The 20580-nt window shown below is 32.7% G+C and overlaps 1 protein-coding gene across 2 annotated transcripts; it reads right to left on the bottom strand.

Moving 5' to 3' along the window:
- Positions 1 to 3700: 3700 nt before the first annotated feature.
- Positions 3701 to 10635, bottom strand: LOC116146543 (conserved oligomeric Golgi complex subunit 1-like). 2 transcript variants are annotated; one of them, XM_031431956.1, is made up of 7 exons: positions 8296 to 10635; positions 7629 to 7823; positions 6036 to 6316; positions 5685 to 5864; positions 5336 to 5513; positions 4264 to 4443; positions 3701 to 4158 (listed from the first exon to the last, which is right to left on the bottom strand). In XM_031431956.1, exons 1-6 carry the CDS (start codon positions 10471 to 10473, stop codon positions 4270 to 4272), a joined length of 3186 nt encoding a protein of 1061 aa, XP_031287816.1. In that variant the 5' UTR covers positions 10474 to 10635; the 3' UTR covers positions 3701 to 4158; positions 4264 to 4269. The 2 variants fall into 2 exon arrangements, with proteins under 2 accessions (XP_031287816.1, XP_031287815.1); XM_031431955.1 differs by having other exon boundaries at positions 3701 to 4443.
- Positions 10636 to 20580: the final 9945 nt, after the last annotated feature.

Raw genomic sequence — 20580 nt, forward strand, 5'->3', positions numbered from 1 at the left:
CTTGGGTGACTACGCAGATCCCCTTTCGCTCGGGCCTCCATGCCCTTTCTCAGAGTAGCAGCCCGGGCCCAAGGTCAGCCTGCCACGCATGCGCTGCCACATAGGCGCAGGATCATGCTCTGATACCAATTGATAGGAACTCACTCTAATAACTCCACAATTTGGGCTGGGTCATGAGTCTTTCATGAGCTTGGGTAGAACTCTCCTTAGAAAACCGGCTTGCCAAGGGAGGGTGCCCAAGCCTTTATAACCCGCATGCCCACCCTTTTCCCTTTCAATGTGGGATCCTAACAATAAATAATATTGTTATGTAAATGTTGTTGATTGCCTTCTGGTTATTTGATGTTGTATTGTGTAATGTGTTGATTGCTGAAGTGGAAAAATCTAGCCAATTGGTGGGGCTGGTTTGTTTGCTCGGAAAAATATAAGTGTTTTAATTTATGAGTATGAATTTGTTGGTTGTATACTTGCTGTTTTGGATCCATTAACATTGGTTGGACATTTTAGAGGTTGCTAACATAATGTTGTCTTTATATATTAGTAAGCTGAATTAAATTTTAGGGATGAGTAATTAAAGAAGCATAAATTATAGACTTAAAAGTTTGTATTTTGTAAATTGCATGCTCGAAACATAAAGACAAGCTTTAACTTGAGAATGAAGAACCCTGCTCGCAATTCAGTCCAGGAAGGAAATATACTGAAGTTGGTGTGGTGAAGTTGACATGAAGATAAAAAAATGTATTAGTATTAAGTTGGTTGTTTTGTTGGTCTATTTATTAAATTTGTAATTGTAATTTGGGTAATAGATTTTGTGTTAAGTTGGCATTAAATAACTTGTGGATTAATTTGTTGATAATCATGCATTGTAATTTCAATTTTATTAGAAGAATTATTTGATTTTAAATTTTTAATAAGCATTTTCTAAAATTCGGATCGATTTCGAATATCCAGTTATCCGATCAGGAAAATCAGATATCCGAAAAACCAAATATCCACATATTTCGGATTAGGATATTTCCTAATTCGAAAATCCGGGATCGGATTAGAAATAGGGCCATTCAAATCGGATATCTTGATTTGAACTGCCCTAGTTCCAAGGAGGTTTTCATTCGAGTTTTTCAAATCGAGCGAACGAACGCTAACAAATACCAATTACTCAAAAGTAGGGGTGAGCAGTTTCAGGTACCCTATATTTTTCAGGGGAACCGAAACCAGAGTCGTACAGTGCAGGTTCCCAAAAAAATGAACCGAAACCGAAACTAAAACCGCACAATGCAAGTTCTTAAATTCAAGGAACCGAAACCTAAAATGCAGGTTCCGGTTCCTTTCCCGGGTACCCTGTAAAAAATAAATTACCTCCTTTTAGTTTAAAAAATGACAAAAGTATCTTAAAGGTTTACAAATATACCCCTAACAAATTTTGATTACTTATTCATTTGTGTCCAATATGGCTCATAAATCCTCTAATCTCTAGGCAACATTTGAATTCAATCAATTCATCACAATTGACATAAAATTCCTCAATCAAAACCAAAACACAAACTATTAATTAAACAGTCATACATTAAATCTATAATTTAATATTACAATTAATTAAATTTCTAATCATTTAAATAAATATTACACTAATATTTATAATGGAATATTATAATTAATTAAGTAATCATACTATAAATCTATAACAGAATATTATAATTAATTAAAATTTTAATTATTTAATTAAATAATGTACTAATGTAATAAATTACTAATGTTTATAATGTAATGTTATAAATTTATAATTAATTAAATAATCATTTAACAATTTAATGTTATAATTAATTAACTAATTATAATATAATGTAATATTATAATTAATTAATTAAGTAATTATTTAATTATAATGTAATATTTTAATTAATTAAATTTCTAATTATTTAATTAAGTATTGTACTAATGTTTATAATAGAATGTTATAATTAATTAAGTAATCATACTATAAATTTATAATTTAATGTTATATTAATTAAATTTATAATCATTTAATTAAGTATTGTAAAAATTACTAATGTTTATAATATAATGTCATAATTAATCAAGTAATCATTTAATTATGTAATATTATAATTAATTATGTTATCATATTATAATGTAACGTTATAATGAATTAAGTAATCATACTATAAATATTTAATGTAATATTATAATTAATTAAATTTTTAATAATTTAATTAAATGTTGTACTAATATTTATAATGGAATGTTATAATTAACTAAGTAATCATTTGTCTATAATGTAATGTTATAATTAATTAAGTACTTATACTATAAATATATAATGTAATATTATAATTAATTAAATTTCTAATTATTTAATTAAGTAATATACTAAATTACTAATATTATGTTATAAACTTATAATTAATTAAGTAATCATTTAACTATATTATAAATATGTAATAATATACTTAGAACTTGATAATTGAAGTAAATAACTAAGTATTATATTATTATTCAAAAATAATTCTTTTAATAACATTAAAACATTTTAAAATGTTCCTAATTCCAATTATACATTTAATTAATCAAAACTTTAATATTCATATATTATAATATATTAAAGTTTTTTATATGATGTAATTTATATGTAATAAGTATAATTGTATATTTATTTAATTAGGTTACTGTAAAAATTTAATTTTTTCCATTTAAAATTTTTTTATATGTAAAATTACAATAGATCCCTTATTTTTCACAGATATTTCATTTTAGTCCAAGTTCTAAAACAAGGTACCCGCTACAGGTTCCAAACAGGGTACCTACTACAAGTTCTTTTTTCCAGGTGCTGGTTCTGGTTCCAATTCCGACTCCTCTACATGTAGGAACGGGAATGGAACCGCACAATGTCGATTCCAAAAAAATAGAACTAAAACCTACCCACACAGTGTCGATTCCAGATGGGTTCCGGTTCTACCCGTGCTCACCCGTTATTATTTGGAATTAGGAACATTTTAAAGTGTTTTAATGTTATTAAAAGAATTATTTTTGCGATGATTGAGTGCGAGATTTAGGGAGCTTCACATTCAGTTTCCTTCCCTGTTGGTTCAGGCCATCGAGTGGTAGTTCCATGCTGAAGTGCCATTTTCCGAAAGAGTATAAATAGGATAGGAGCAGGCGAGGGATAAAAATAAAATTACTCAACTTCAAGTAGAGGGATTTCGGATATTTACATTCTAAGCGTCAAAAGAATACCCTATTAATTAATATTATTTGTTGTCCTTATAATCAAACTCTAATTGCCTCATGCTTTATTATTATTATTATTATTATATCAAATTAATTGTAAATTAAAGCATATTCAGCTTTTGATTTCGATCAAATTATGCTATAGGTTTGAAGTTGTACATTCACTGTTCTTATTTGCATCACTAAGACAAGGCTTTTTATAATACCCATTAAAAGTAGACAAAAATCATATAGGAAAACAATCATAATCTTAAAAATAAATAAATAATAAAAAAGTCTAGTTTGCCAAAAAGAAGTAATTTTTAGTTTTTCTAACATGGTCAAATCTGTAATTTCACACAATATATATTCAGATATAACAGTCCCACAGGGGATTTCATCAGCTCCAGTTTAGACTCTAATACAATAATGGTCTTGTTTCTCTCCCTCTCTCCCTCTCTTTCTTTTCTGTTCTTTTATATTGAAAATTTTATGTAACCAAAAGGAAATTAAAAAAAAAAAAAAAAAAAAAGGAAGGGTGAAATTCCCAATAGAAAATCTATTATTAGGGATTTGATTTTGACCAATGAATTTTCCCTTCCACCAAACACCTTCCTGCCTCTTTGAATTCTTTACGTGATAAAACCCTAAACCTCCCCTCTCAGACATCACATCACATCACATCACATCACATCACATCCTCCTCTTTTAAGGTATCTATATTCACAACAACTCAAATTGGTCTATACAGAATACAGATTGCAAATGTTACCTTTTCTTTGGTCCGACTTCCTCGATTCACAATCTTCTGCGTCTTTGTTTCTCCTTTCGGTGCGGGGAGATGAACATTTTTCCAACACCTCAGTTCCTGTGTTCCATTGCAACTGAAAATGAAAATGACGATGAATTTTGCTTCGTCTGTAACGTGTACTATCTCGCAAAGCATCCTGTGACCTGTGTGTACACGCAAAGCATCCAGTGTGTTTTGGAAGTTTCGAAGTGTTCCTCTCCACCGAAATAAGTATGTCTAAGAAAAAAATGAGACTGACGGACTACTACAGGCGATCAAGAATCTGTTCTGGTTGCAGTGAAAGAAGAAAGAAGTCCTGCAGCCTGTGCAGGTAGAATGTCGCCGAATGTCGACATGGCAGATGATGATCTATCCTTGAATATGCCGACTTGACCATCTGTTAAGATGGATCCTAATTTCATAGTGCTCTCTCCAAATCTGCTGCCAACCTGGTCATAACAAAGGAAACAGATATCAGAATAATGGTTTTCAAATGGACAACAAAACATCATACCATTTAGAGAAAGTTTTAGCAATTATCTCCCCAAGCTACTCTTTAGAACATTTGAGTTCTAAATCCGTACAACAATCATAACCAATAGAATAATGACTCAAATCAACCACCTAAATTGATTAATGCAATAAAATTTTCCTTATTAACACATTATATAAATGACATAAAAAATTCTTAGCATAAACCCAGTATGACCCTTGATTCCTTATAATTTTCAGCGTTAGGACTGCAGGACCATTCGAGTAAAATGATAATTACTAAATCTTATAATCTGTGTCTCACTAAAGTTTTACTAAGTTGCTCATCCAAATAATCTATATAAACTAATACAATATTGAAACATAATAACTAGAAGTTGCCGGCAGACTCCATCAAATCAATCGACCTTTCAAGACATTCCTAGAAACAAGTAGCCGTGAAAGCTATCCCCAATTTTTGTGATTAAAATTTGACCATAGTAGACAAAATGCTTATTCCATACTAACCACAAAAAGCATGTAACTCGCTGTTCAAATTCTAGATTAAGACAAGTTATGGAAATTCCGCAATTCTTAGGCAGGAACAACACAGCTTCAAAGGCATATTTAATAGCACATTCATCAGGGGAATGAAACCTGAACATCCTATGACACTGAAAGAATCAGAAACCCCAGACACTGAATCTCTATTTTCCCTGTAAATGAATATTTTAATTGTATAAATTGTTTTCCCAAATCATGCCATTATATCATGTAAGTTTTACCTCACTGAGCAGTGACCACAGATCCACAACTATAAGATTGAAATGCTCTATGAACAAGAAAAATAAAATAGGTAGAAAGACTTGCCTGCATGAAAGACTTTAAGAATGGTGTTGCTACCCCGAAACTTGAGTTGTCATCCAAATCAAGATTTTGAGAAAGCTCTCCATTTGTATATGCTTTAAGGAAGCCTCTTGAAGAGATATCATCTGAAACAGCTGGAATGGATGTTCTAGTTGTCGCTCTTGAAGAGAGAGCTGGAGCACTGCACACCAAAAGAAAACAAAGACCTTATTAAAGGACAGATAATGAAGGCAGAAAATTTATTTTGTTGGGGAAAACAGAAGGGTGGGTGGATTGTGCTTTTGAGAAGATGCAATAAACGTAAATCATAACTGAATGGTAAGAATCAAATAAAAGAAATGAAGACACTAACCTTATTGGGAGATATTTGAAGCGAGGAACTGTAGAGCATCTCATAATATTTGACTCAGAATTAGTCGGCAGTTTCTGCACAGTGTCTGTATACAACCGATTAAGTTGCACAAAGAAACCAAAGAGGACAGCATGCCGCAGGTATGCTTGCCTTTCATTCTCCCTGAGATATGGCTCGTACCTTGAATGATATAAAGTTAGAAATACTCAACTCAAACTCAAGTACATAATAATTTCTTAGTCAGATTCAATCATTCAAAAGTAAATTATCTTACCCCACCCCCCCAAAAAAAAGGCAAATTAATGAGCTGAAATCATTATAATTATTGTACATATGGAAAGAAATTCTTACGTAAGCCAGTCAATAGGATCCAATCTTTGTGAAAAACGATTAATTAATCCATTAACACGCTCCCCAATAGCAGATTTTGTTTGGCTTTGATCCTGCTTTCGCCTGAAAGAAAACTTTGACTTCGGATTTTTGGATAACTCCTCACTCATATTAGAATCACAACCAGAAAGAACGTCAGCAGCAAATCTTAAGTCTAAAAGAACTTGCAAAACTCCTTTCTCTGACACTTGTGATCCATTTGCCTCTATAGCAGAAAGGAAGTTCATATAAATGCTTATGACCTGCATTATCATTATATAAGCAAAAAGTTTAGAAAGAAGCTTGTGGAATGTTGTTGTATAACCAGAGATACTCTTAACTTAATGAGCCACGACAGTAAACAAATGACGGAAATAAAATCAACAAGAAACTACAAAATGTAAATAGCTTAGAGGATTCTATGTCTCAAATTAAAGATAACAACCAGTTCATGTAATTCAGCAAAATACACAATTACTTTTTGGAGAAGCCAATACTTTACAAATTGAAATAATATAGTGCTTACTAAACAAAGAGGAGCCCTAATTCTCCAATAGATGCAATGTGTTGAGAAAAAGAGAAATACACAAGTGGATCAGGTATCCACTAAAGAGGTCAGATCACCCCTTAAAAAGGGGAAAAAAAAATACAGAGAAAACATAAAAAAATTTCATTTACACGACGAAGAAAAAATGATGAATGCAGTAGAGCTATAAAGTGAAAACAACCGAAAAAACTAGAATTTCCTGCTTTTACATCTTCAAAAAGATTATCTTTCGAGCCAAATGACCCAAAAAAACAGCTATGTAGAAATCTGTGGTATTTTAGAAACAAAAAACTGAGAAGTAAGAATTAACTCTTAAGGTTTCTGCGCCTACTTGGTTTGTTGAGCAAAATCCTACCATACTAAGGAAACAAAGTATAAACAATTCAAACCAAACAAGAGATTCTGTTAGGATCCCACATTGAGAAGGAAAAGGGTGGGCATGTGGGTTATAAAGGGCTTGGGCACCCTCCCTTGGCAAGCCGGTTTTCCAAGGAGAGTTCTACTCAAGCCCATAAAAGGCCACTGCCCAGCCCAATTGTTTGAGATGTTAGATGGGTTTCTATCAGATTCATAATAATTAAAGACTCATAATACATATCTAAACATAGAAACTGAAATATCTTAGACAGAACAACAACAAGCAGTTAAAGCAGGTCAAATAGTTCAAGTAATTTTTTATAATAACTGGTTAGTTTTGTCTTCTATAAATCCTTTAAGCTTGATTGTGCTTCAAGAATATAAGAACAAATTTTATACATGTTGAAACTTGGTTCAGATGCTTAGTAAACCAACCCAACCCTCCTATTTAACCCCACATGTGAACTTGCGAATCAATAAATTTTCTAGAGTTTCTTATCGGAAAAAATAAACTATAAATGCAAAATTTCTGGTGTAGCAATCCAAAAGTAATTATTGATAAGATTAATAAATAAAAAACAAGATGGTAACAATTCATTAGAGTATATATTAAATTATAGCAAGAATTCATGGAGGAAAGAATATATCTGACATCAATGCAAGCTGCATACCTTTTCCAATAGTTGTGATGCAAATTTTTGCAGAATTGACTTGTCAAGTACATGCCCTCCAATTCTATGAATCTCTTCACAAGCTCGGCACAAGAATGAGATGATATAGAGGGAAGGCATGGATGGGAGTGAAATTTTCATCTCTGACTGGTTCTCATCAGACTGTTCTTGCTTGACCACGGTCTCTTCCCAACCCTGCACAATACCAGAAGATGAGAATCATGAACAAGAGGCGTTCTTGCATAACATAAAAACCGAATATAATTGTAAGCTGATTCTAACATAGATTAAAAGTCATCTGAGTAGAAAATTGACATTTGCATAAAAAGTATCAAGTTTAAGTTTGCACATTTATGTGTACTTTTAATGAAAGTGCAAGCCCAAAACTTGTGCCAAACAAAATTTTAGTTTGCACATTTATGTGTACTTTTAATGGAAAAAAAATATCTTAGCAAACAGCTCCACGCGATGAAGGAAGCAGCAAAACGAGGTCCCAGAAATGCACTCTTTCGAAAAAATAGCTCGTGCCTCACAAAATGCAGTCGTACTGGCCCTAACTCAGGAGAAAGACCAGGCTCACAGTGACAACCACTGCTCCATGCGTATAGGTATGTCTAATGAGATAGAAGAAAACAATAAAAAAACCTCTTGAACAAATGCTACTTACCCTCAAGGGAGTTGTTGCCGACAATCCATCATCTTGCTCAAGATCCCGTGAGAGAATGACAGAAAGCTCATCAGATAACCATGATGTCCACAGGCTGTGAGCTCTAATGCAGAGATCTCTTGTGAGTTTAGAAAGCTCTTCAAGTTTCGGGCTTGCACTTTCATTTGCTCCAAGCAATGCAGCAGTAGCAGCTGAACTTTGTCTTCTGGAGCCAGTGGGTGTTTGCCTTCCAGGGGTATCAGGAGCATCGGTAGCAACTCCAGATTGCCTCAATAGAGGTGACAATTTATCAAAAACAGCAGCCATAGTTTCTTTTCCCCAAAACCTTGGAGAACCGAGTATTACTGGAATGTGCTTTGAGTGGTTGTGGAAAGCAAACAAAAGTCGCCCAATAAATAGGGATTTTTCAACAATGATAGGTGAAGCCAAAGACTGACCATCCTGTGTGCCTTTTTCCATGGCAGCATATAGATCATCAAGCTCCCTCTTGAGTTCTGTCAAGATGGTTGACATGCTTTCATAACATTTGTTTTGTAGATACGGTGCAAGATCTTTCAACCGTAGAGATGCCTTTGGAGACTCTAAGAAACTCAGCAGGTCCTCAAGGACAGTCTGGTAACAATTGTCAACTGCATCTCTGATCCGACTAACTTCAGGACCAAAATAGGCATTGAGACAACTCTGAAAATCATTCTCTTCGTGTGATGCTTTATGCCCCAACGCTAAACCAGCCTTCTTAACATTATTATTAGGTTCAATAAACCAAACCCCACCACCAGTAGAAGGTCTGTTCAAGTATGTGCGGAAATCAATCACTCCACCAGAAGTATCCCCTCCTATTGCACGAATGGACTCCACAACATTCACAACTCTGGACAAGTCCTTGAATCCTGAATCAATAATCCTTTTCATCCTCCTAACAAAGGCATCTTCAAAAATCTCATCCCAGAGATCAGAATCATCTTCCAAAATGAGCTCACGAATCCTACTCCAAGGCAATTCAATCTCTGATCCAAATACACTCTTAAGCCACTCCAAACTACCCTCCAACACTTGCTTACTATCCATGGTCTCACGTATCAACTTCTCAGCTGATCCAAGTTCTTTGCCAGAGCTGATTGAATCAATTAAAAACTTGCCATTAATCTTACTAACAATCTCCCCACCACAGTCCCTCAACCAACTAAAACACGTCTTGGCAATATAATCTTTTTCAAGTGTCACCATTATAGCCTCTAATTTATCCCTAGATAACTTCCACAACCTAACCTCCTCATCGGGATTTGGAATCCCACCGAATAATTGAGAAGCGGGAGGCGAACCCAAAATAACTTTATAAAACAAAGGCATATCATTAAGTACATGCAAAAACAACTCCCCTACTTGAGCTACACTGACCTGAATAACAGTCAAAACATTACAAAACACAGAAACAACATCAGAAGAAGCAAAAGTACTCCCCAATGTTTGCAGAATCCAAGCTTTTCTTGTTTCCAAAAACAACCCCAGAACCTGCTTGGGCTCAAGCTCATCAATCACCGCAACTGCAGCTAAAGCATCAGCATAAGCATTAACTCCCAGCCCTTTGTCTAACAAACGCTCTCGACTCCTCTGCGAAATCTGCGCCTTGAAACTATCCACAATTTGACACTGATGTTGTAACAGCGGAAAATTCAACTGATCCATATCTTTATTAACATCAATCAAAATGTACTGCACGTGCTTGGCACGCACATACCTCGCCGCCGCCTCCAAAAACATAAATTCATCCAAACAACCCCAAATATTCTCCGGTGTATCAACCAAGTACTTAACACGACACGCAATGCCGTAAATTTTAAGTCGATTTGGGTTAGGGCTAACCAATTTGGGGGTTTCGGCGGACAAAGAGAGAATGTGTGAATGAATTGAAGAAATGTTAGAAGAAATGGACTCACATGACGATTTCATAAGCATAATCGAATCGGCCGAGTCGATTAGGTCTCGGTACCGAGTTCCGACCAATTGGCGCAACTCCTCCTGCTTTTCCTGGATCTGTTTCTTGGTGGTGAGTTCAACATTTCGGATTTCCGATATCGGCTTGGTCCGGAAGAGTGACTCGGCGTCTCGGTAGCCTCCGCCGCTGAGTGTGGCGATCCTGTCTTCGGCGGAGGCAGTGGAAGCAGAGGATACTCTCATGATTGTACAATGATAATTATGGAATTACTCGCTCGTTCATCAGATTTGAAATGTGAGGAAGACAACAGCTCAGCTCTGCTTCAGATCTGCAGAGAGAAATCGTTTTTGTAATCTTCTTCGTCGTCTTGGTCTTGGTCTTCAGATCTGAAATGCTTTTGTTGGTTCTGATTTAAACTGAAACTTCAAATCAAAGTTTTGAATTTTGTTTGCTTTTTGGGTTTTGTTTTGGGGGGGTTTTGCAAAATAATCATATATTGGGTACTACAAAGTAGCTTATAAGAGGGTAAGGTAATGAGGAAAATATAAAGTTTATATTTATGAAATACCCGACGATTTTTTTTAAATTGTACATGTACACTACAAGGTTTAAAAATAATCAAAATCACGCTCGTGTTTTCATTCTCTATAAGTCTATATATGTTTCCAAACGTGTGTCGGTATTTTGTCACTTATTTGCAGCCTAAAATATTAACTGATCCTTTGATGTGAAGTCATTAATGAGTTTAAAGATCATTTACCTGTGTATTTTCACTTACCACAATGGGTGCGTTGTTTAGTTGCGGTTTATTGGTAATTTCATCTTATATTACTTAATTACCATATTTGATTGTTAAGTAATATAAGATTTTGATAATCTTTTAATACCAGTAGTACTTATTATTGGTAATATTAGAGGTAATCTGATTACCTCTATTTTCTTAAGTAATGTAAGCTTACTAAGTAATCTTACTTTTATTACAATTTTATCCCTTTTACATAATTCTTTTAGACAATAATGCCTTTTTTTTTTTTTTTAAATCAATTTACATTAATCTACCATTATAATTTTACCCTTATCTAATTCAGTTTTTTTGATAATAATGTCATTATATTTAAAACAAATTGCAGATCACCGCCGTTGGTAGTTGGCCGACCACAGTTGACCACCGCCGGAAGTCACCAATATGGCCATTTTCGGCCATATTGATGCCGAAACTGATCAGATGGTCGTATATCTGGTTGAAAATGGCCAGATCTATTCTGGCCATTAACAACCAAATCTCGCCTAGATCTAGCCGTTTCTGGCCATCTTCGACCAAATCTACAACCATCTTGTCGTTTTCGGTAGAGGTGGAACAAATGGGCCCGCCTCAACCCGGGTTTAACCTGGCCTAGGTATACCCCGTTGGGCGGGCTAGGCCTTCATAGACCAACCCAACGACCCGATGTGTTATATTAAAAAAAAAAAAAAACGTCCAACCCACCAGGTTAGGGGTTTTGAACATCGCGGGTTGGACAAAAAAAAAATTAAAATTTTTTTTGGCAAAAACCCATTTTACCCTTGAAATATAGTCGTTTTATAATAGTTAGAGAGATCTTTTGGTCATTTTCTTTTCCTTTTTTTTTTTTTTCTATAAATAGAGCCTAAACTCTTATATTTCCTCACATCTCAAATTTTTCAATCTCTTTGTTGTCAATTTGTTCTCATTTTAATTTTTATTAGTTTTTGCAATTTTCAATTCATATTTCCAAATTTCAATTCTCCTTCTTTAGCTCTTTAATTCTTCTCTATCCAGTTTTTTTTTTTTTTTTTTTTTTGAGCAAGAGTGGATAGATATTTCTATCTCATCAATTCCGATGATGAAGAAAATTATCCTAGTCCCCCTGAATTTCCTAACGTAAATGTAGTATATTCAAATAGTCATGCTTTCCAATTCTCAAAATCCGATACACCTCATAATATTTCCCCTTCCTCCCCATGTTGCTACAGCTCCTAGTGGTTCTAGAAGTCGTCCTCATAATCGTCGTCCTCATCTAACTCCATCTCAAGTAGAAGCGGGTTCATCAACTGCATTCACAACCGACGACAGGTACACATCAGAAGTTTGGATGCATTTCGAAAAGTTTTTTAAGTGAAGAATGCAAGATGCAAGTATTGTGAAAATATTTATAAAGCTGATGCTGGTAATGGTACTAATATTTTAAAAAGGCATGCTAGTAAACATATGAATCAACATGAAAATAGAGAAATCAATCAAACTCAAATAACTAATATAAGTACTACTTAGCGTTATAATTCTAATGTATATAGGAAACAATTAGCTTTATATATTGTTGCAACTGATCAACCTATTAATATGGATGAAGATAAATATTTTGAAAGATTTATTAAAAATTCATTTTTTCTAGGATTTAAAAGTTATTCTAAAACTACAACTAGAAATAATTTAATAAAATTGTTTGGGAAAATGAAATTAGAATTAAGAAATAAAATACATAGTTGTCATGTTAGTGTGACTCTTGTTAGTGTATACCCTAGGAACCAATCGTGTCATCGGTTCCAAGGTATTATGTTTTGTATATATATGTTAATGTATATAATTTGTATATACATTTTTATCTTATCGGTAGAAGAAAGTATTTTTATTTCACATGTGGTTTATTACTTCATTTATATATATGGATGATACAAATATTTAGAAGATCAAAATTATCAAAGTATTCGCTACATAGGTAATATTATTTGGGCAATAATATTATATAGTATGCATGCTAAATGCCTCCGTAGAATATCATGTGATGGTATTAGTGTGGGTGATTATAAAAGTTATATCACTAGGGCCTTAGCATGGATAAGCGGTTAGTGAACTATTTATTTAATATGACCATTTGTGATGAATCACATGGACATTTAAAATATAGTCAATGATTCATCATAAGATCGTACTAGTGTATTATTAATCCTTAGAGCTGAGATATCACAGTTGGATTTTGCATAAACACATATGGTTCATATGGTGTATAAACACGACACTAATTATGTCATGTGTCAATAAGCCAATTTGGCAATATATTGTTTATGTGTGATGACAAGTGATAGTCCAGATGAGATCCGTTGACTTGGTATAGATTAATATCAAGTTCCTAAACAAATGTCAAGATACATTGGAAAAGGGAAATCTCCGACCGGGTTATATAAAATGTTACCTAAAAGGTTGTTTCATGGTGACACGTTTCATATGTATTGATTGTCAATTTGATATAAAATTAAGATAAAAATATTGACATACCATGAATCAATTCTTAATTGGGATTAGACAACGGAAAGATTTGATTATATAGCGCGTATGATTATAAAAGGGTTTGTTGGAGTATATCTTCATTCTGACTTAGGGGTTATGGAGCATTGCTAGATGTCTACCATAATCGGTGGGAGTTTTGTTCATAAGAAGTTATGACAAAACATATCGGAATAGACTATGATATTGGCCCATGGCTAAGCCACAGTGAACCTAAGAGGTCACACATAAAAACTAAGGAGAATAGAGAAATAGCCAAAGAGAGTTGATTATCCAAGGTTGGCTAACACCTACCAAGGGTAATAAAGTTATTTATATTATTATCATTGAATTAAATTCAATGGAGAGTTATATTAGTTATTATGAATAATTTAAGAGTTAAATTGCTAATTGGAATTAAATGGAATTCCAATTTATAATTAATCATTTTCTTTATATTAAGTTGAATTTAACAATGAGTTGTAATTGTAAACATATGAACAGGGTTGTCAACAATTTAAGAGTTAAATTGTTAATTGTGATTAAATGTTAATCCAATGTTATTATTTAAAGAAGTTTAACAACTTTATAATAATTATGGAATTATTTACAACTCCAAAACAATTATAGAATTGTTTAAAAAAGTCCAAAACAATTATTGAATTGTTTACAAGGCTACATATATAAAGAAAATGATATATCAATTTTGAGATAGAGATCAAAATTTCTAAGAACCCTAAATATCTCTCTTGGCCTAAATCTTGTTTTACTTTAGTGTGGATACTCTTTTGTTTAATTTCTCTTGAAATTAAAAGTCTTCAAGGTTGCTGAGGACTTAAGTTAATAAGTTATACCTTATTTGTTTTCAATTTGATTGAATTTTTTTTGCAAAATATGAATATACATGTTATAGTATCACATGCATCATTCTCCATGCATTCCATCTTTTAGCTCTAACAGCTGATATTTGGAGTGATAGAGCTAAACAAAATTATATTTATGTGACTAGTCATTATTTTGATAATAAATGTAAATTAAATAAATCTTTATTGGAATTTAGATTAATGGATGCGGATCATAGTGGTTAACAAATTTAAAATAAAATTGTTGAAGTTTCAGAAGATTATGGTATTGTTCACAAAGTGATAAGTTTAATATTAGATAATGCAAGTGCTAATAGTAGAGTTTGATTTTTTTAAAATAAATATTCCTTTTTATGACAATTTGAAGTTTTTTTACCTACGTTGTGCATGTCACATTATTGATTTAATTGTGAAAAGTGGTATGAAAAAAATTAGAAATAATATTGATAGAATTATGGGTTTTTTAACTTGAATTACTAGTAGTAATATAAGAAATACTGAATTTCAAAATGCTAGTATAAAATCAAATATGTCTCTTAGAACTTTTGCATTAGACATGCATGTTAGATGAAATAATACTTATTTAATATTTGATTCATGTTTACCTTATGCAATTTTAATTAGTTATTTTGTAGCAAATAATAAGAGTCATCATTAATTGGTAGACAGTGATTGGCATATAGTTCAAAAATTTTATTCTTTTCTTAATTTTTTTATCAATCCACTGTAAAAATTTCTGGCATGTATTATCCTACTTGTCTATTGTTAATACATACAATTATAAAAAATTTATATTTATTTAAAAAAACAGAAACAATGAAATTTTAACGGGACCAATAGAAGCAATGGAATTAAAATTTTAAAAATATTGGAAACTTTTTTCTTTTCTTTTTTGTTTAACTGTCATATTTGATCCTAAAATTAAATTAGCGGATTTAGAAAATGGTTTAGACACGTTAAGTGAAAATTTATGAGACGAAGCATATGCCAATCAACTTGGAGAGACAAGACAATGTCTTGCAGAGGTATATTTGTAATATGAAAATAAGTATGGGAACCAACGAAGAGGAGAAATACCTGAGGAAGTAGCATCAGAAGACATAAATGAAGACTTCGACTCCTAGAATGCACTTAATAGGCTGAAGAGGACTCGAACCCGAAGCATAGCCTCCTCTTCAGAAGCATCAACAACAAATATATTATCCTCCATACAGCTACAAAGTAATGAACTTCACCAATATTTGGGAACCCCCGACGTACTACAAACAGATCCATAATAAAGAGTCAACTTTGATGTCTTAGAATATTGGAAAACCATAAAATGTATTTTTCCGGTATTATCAAGACTTGCCCTAGATATTTTCTCTATTCCCGTCTCAACCGTCTTATCTGAACAAACATTTATTGCAAGTGGAAGAATTTTAAAGGACAGGAGGACTAAACTTTCACCAAAATTAATTGAAGTCCTCACATGTCTTCGAGATTGGGAACAGTAGCGCCTTCAAGATCAATACGAAGTTATCAACGATACTTCAATAATTTAGATGATACAGATGAGAGGGGTCCTAGTCAACTCTCAAATTAGTTATTTTATAAATTGTAACTTTATAATTTGTAAATTAACTATTAATTATTGCACTCTTTTTTCCTTAACAAGTTTTTGTCCTAATTAGGTTTTTCTTGGTAAGGTTTTTAACGAGGCAATAATTGTTGTAATTTCTTATTTCTTATTTTATTTTTTGATAAATGAATAAGTCTAATTTTTCTTATATTACAATTTAATTGTATTAAAATTGAATTAATATTTGCAATGTTAACAAAAAAAATAATTGAATTGAATTATTGATATTTGAAAAGTTAACTGAAAAAATTGAAAAAAAAAATTGTGGGTCGGCCCACACAAAAACCTGTCGAGTTAGGGTTGGTAGGCCGGGCTGGGCCAACCCTTCTAGCCAAAGAGACAGGCCTAACTTGACTGGCCACGGGCCGGGCCGAGTGGGTTATTTTTCCACCTTTAGTTTTCGGCCATCAATATGGCTGGAAACAGCCATATCGACAACTCCCGGCGATTTCCACCAACTTTCAATGACTTTCGACAGCAAAAGGTGATGGCGACTGGTAGCAACAATGGCTTGGGGTGGGTGGAGGTGATTTTGTTACAAATTAAAGTTTTATATAAGCTGTGATGTTTTAGCTAAATCTTAAATGTTGGGGGTTAAAAGAAATTATTCAAAAATTAATAATAAAAATAATATTATATTAATATTTAAAAATGAGGGCAAATTAGTAATTTAAATAACATATCCATCAGTTTATTTCTTCAAACCAAACATGTTAATATAACATATCCATAAATTTATTCTAACGAACTAAACACGTTTCCTTAAAGATTCCTAGTAATCTTCAAGGTATCCTAATTTTCCATTAATATAACATTCCCTTAATCAAATGCACCTATTATATGAATAAACTTCATATATAAACGCTTATATGCAATTTATCATGTCAACAAATAAAGAAAACATAAATATAAAACATTGAATCGATAATACTAGATAAATAGGAATCCATAATGTACCAAAAAATAGTAAAACTATATTGGAATATAGATTGAGTTTGAGTGTTTAATATTAATTTTAAGTTGTATACAGAAGGTTAGTTGAATGGTTAGATGTGGTTTTGTGTTTGAAATCCCTTAGAGCATCTTTCATATAAATAAAGAGCATCTTCATTAATTTCTAAATATAAAGAACAAAATTTTTAATCAAATGCAATGGATTCTTTAAATTTTAGGAGAGAGAATACGTTTTTTCAAGAAAGTGACTTAATAGGAGAGAGAATTAATAAATAAAATGCATAGAGAGTTGTAATTTATTAATTAAAATTAAGATAGAGAGTGAATCTGACTCTCTAGATGTAGAAAGTCAAACTCACTCTTTAATTTATATTTAAAAAATAAATAGTCTATTTGACTCTTATTTTTATAGATAAACTCTTTATAATAAAAAGTTTGGGTCATATAAAAAGTCTCTTGGAGATGCTTTTAGGGTGTGTTTGGTTCAAGGAATGTTGTATTACTGGGAATGTTTTATTAATGAAAAGATAAATTACCTTAAAGATTACCGGGAATGTTTAGGAAAATGTGATTGGTTAATTGGAATAAATTGGTGGGTATGTTATATAATTTACTAAATTGCCTTCATTTTTAAATATTAATATAATATTATTTTTATTTTTTTTAACCCCCTACGTTTGAGATATTGCTAAAACACCCTAGCAATAAAAAAGTTTAAAACTTAACAAAAAACCCCCACCTGCCACTATCGGTCGCCTGCTACCACCGTTGTCGTTGTCGGCAGTGGCCGTAACAACGCACAATCGACCTGATTTGGTTGGTCGTGCATCGACTTGACCATTTCCAGCTAGATCCATCATGAATCTGACCAAAATGGCCAAATCTATTGCTAGAGTTCTGACTGTTGACCGCCATAGAACTGGCCAAAGATATGGTCAGAAACAGCCAGATCAATGCACGACTGGCTAGATCCGGCCGATCGCACGCTGTTCCAATGGCCAACGGTGGTTGCCTACCATCAGCTGCCAACGGTGGTGGCCAAATCCGGCCACTACCCTTGGGTAAAATTTTAAAGTCCAAGGATATTTATGTCCTAAAAATTTTGCACATAAGGATGAAGTAGTCCATTAGTATTTTTGTAAATTGTTTTTAAAACAAGAGCATTATTGTTCAAAAATTTTAATAGTTAAAGGTAAAATTGTAAGAAAAATAAGATTACCAAGTAATCTTAAAATACTTAAGAAAATAGAGGCAATCAGATTACCTCCTATATTACCAACAATAATTACTATTGGTTTTGGAAGATTACCAGAATCTTATATTAGTTAACAACCAAATGTGGTAATCAAGTATTATAAGATGACATTACCTTAGTAATCATATATAACCCTTAACCAAAAACACCCTCAGGGGGCATTTGGTTCAGAGACTGTTGGATTACTAAAAAGTTAGATTACCTTGAAGATTACTAGGAATCTTTAGGAACATATGTTTGGTTAATTGATGGGTATATTATATTAATATGTTTGGTTTGGAGGAATAAATTGGTGAGTATGTTATTTAAATTATTGAACTGTCCTCTAATTAAATATTAATTATATTATTTGGAATATTATAACCCCCCTGCATTTAAAAACTTAGCAAAAACAACCCTATAATAAAAGTTTGGAAAATCAACAAAGTACCCCCACCAACCCAGCCACTGCCGGCCGCCTGCAGCCGGCAATCTAACAGCGCACAGAAGGCAGGAAATGATCTCCGTGCGCCGTATGGCCATTTCTGGCTAGAGATCTAGCCAGAAATGGCTAGACATGATAGATCTGGCTGTCGACAACTAGATCTAATATGGCCGTTAACAGCCATATCGATGATGGATCTGGTCGAAAATGGTCATATCGGCTCACGATGGCCATTTTTGGCCTTCTGTATGCCATTTTGGCCGTGGCGGTGGTTGTCGGCGGCATGCCACGATAGGTGGGTGGGGGTGGTGGCTTGGGTGGGCTACAATTTATTTTGAATTCAAGGGTAATTTTGTCCAAAAAGTTAATTAATTGAGGTGAAATAGTAAAAGTCATATTCATGTAAATAAATTTAAAAATAAGGGCATTATTGTCCTAAAATTTTATTAATAAGAGATAAAAGTGTAATAAAAAAAGATAACATTGGTAATCTTAGAATACCTAAGAAAATAGAGGTAATCAGATTACCTCTAATATTACCAATAGTAACCACTATTGGTATTTGAAGATTACCGGTATCTTATATTACTTGATAACCAAACATGATAATCAAGTAATATAAAATAACTTAACTCTAGTAATCCCCAATAACCCCCAACCAAACGCCCCCTTACAGTTATCTATGTAAGGCCAAAGACTATCATTTCTTGTTTCTCTAAGATTGTAAAGTTCGACAGGGCAAAACCCCTTCCGATACTCAAATTTGTAATTGAAACCCTTATAATTTGGTCTAGTAAGGGTTAATGTAGGGTTCAATTGGGGACCCCTTATGATTTAGCCTGATAGGGGTTAATTCTCAAAGATTGTAGGATTAAGTAGGGCTCCAATTTCTAACTCAAATTCATTTTGTTTTCGATGAGGAACCCTTTGTGTGATTTGGTTTGGTAGGAGTCAATTCTCAAAGATTGTAGAATACGATAACAACTTCACTTCGGAAGTCAAATTTGCAAAATGAGTTTGGAGGTTCTCTCTATTATCAAAGTGTGTACACACACACACACACACACACACACAAATATATATATATATATATAATTTGAGTTATGAAAATAGTTTTACTCTTTAAAGAAAGTGAAGTGATTTTTAGCCCCATATAATTGATCATAGCCCCATTATTAAGTACACCATCTTTATATTAAAGAAATTAATTATTAAGTACACCATCTTTATATTAAAGAAATTAAGTATACCGTCTTTATATTCAATTTCTTTAAAGAGTAAATCTATTTTCACAACTCAAATTATGGAGCCCATTTGATTCAATAAGGAGGTGATCATCTACTTAAGTTGGTATAAGTGTTATGGCCTCAATAAATGGGCTTGTGGGCTTTATTAAGCCCACCTATGTAATGTGACTTTAAGAAAATAGGCCCATTAACATAATCAACTCTTTAAAGTGGAAAATTACATTTCAGAAATTAAATTAATTAATTACTAATTTTATTGTTTGTGTCTAGCTTTATATTGCATCTTATTCCGATTTCAAGGTCCAGAAAACAAAAACATTGGTTTAGAATTGGTAAACAAAAATGCGTCACTCATTTCATCATCTCTTGTTAGAACCGACACCTTATAAGCCTATTGAAAGGAGAGAAAAAATTCTTGCTGACTTTAATTATTTAATTAAATTATATATGAACATCAGATTCATGTTTCTAATTAGTTAATTAATTAAATTTATTCTTCATATAATTTGACTCCACATTAGCTAACTAATATACACTGACTTGTTAACTCCCTAACCTTATATTATAATTCAATTAATCACTTTCATGAATGGGACATTCCTCCTTCTCGTATAGTCAAAATGACAGAATTAGCCTTAACAACTTTTATCAATCTGGGGACAATTTTTTCAAAATTTATGAGAAAAAGTATACAAATTTTTAAAA

The sequence above is a fragment of the Pistacia vera genome, unplaced genomic scaffold (genome assembly GCF_008641045.1).
Source record: "Pistacia vera cultivar Batoury unplaced genomic scaffold, PisVer_v2 Contig479, whole genome shotgun sequence".
In the NCBI taxonomy this organism is placed as follows: domain Eukaryota; kingdom Viridiplantae; phylum Streptophyta; class Magnoliopsida; order Sapindales; family Anacardiaceae; genus Pistacia; species Pistacia vera.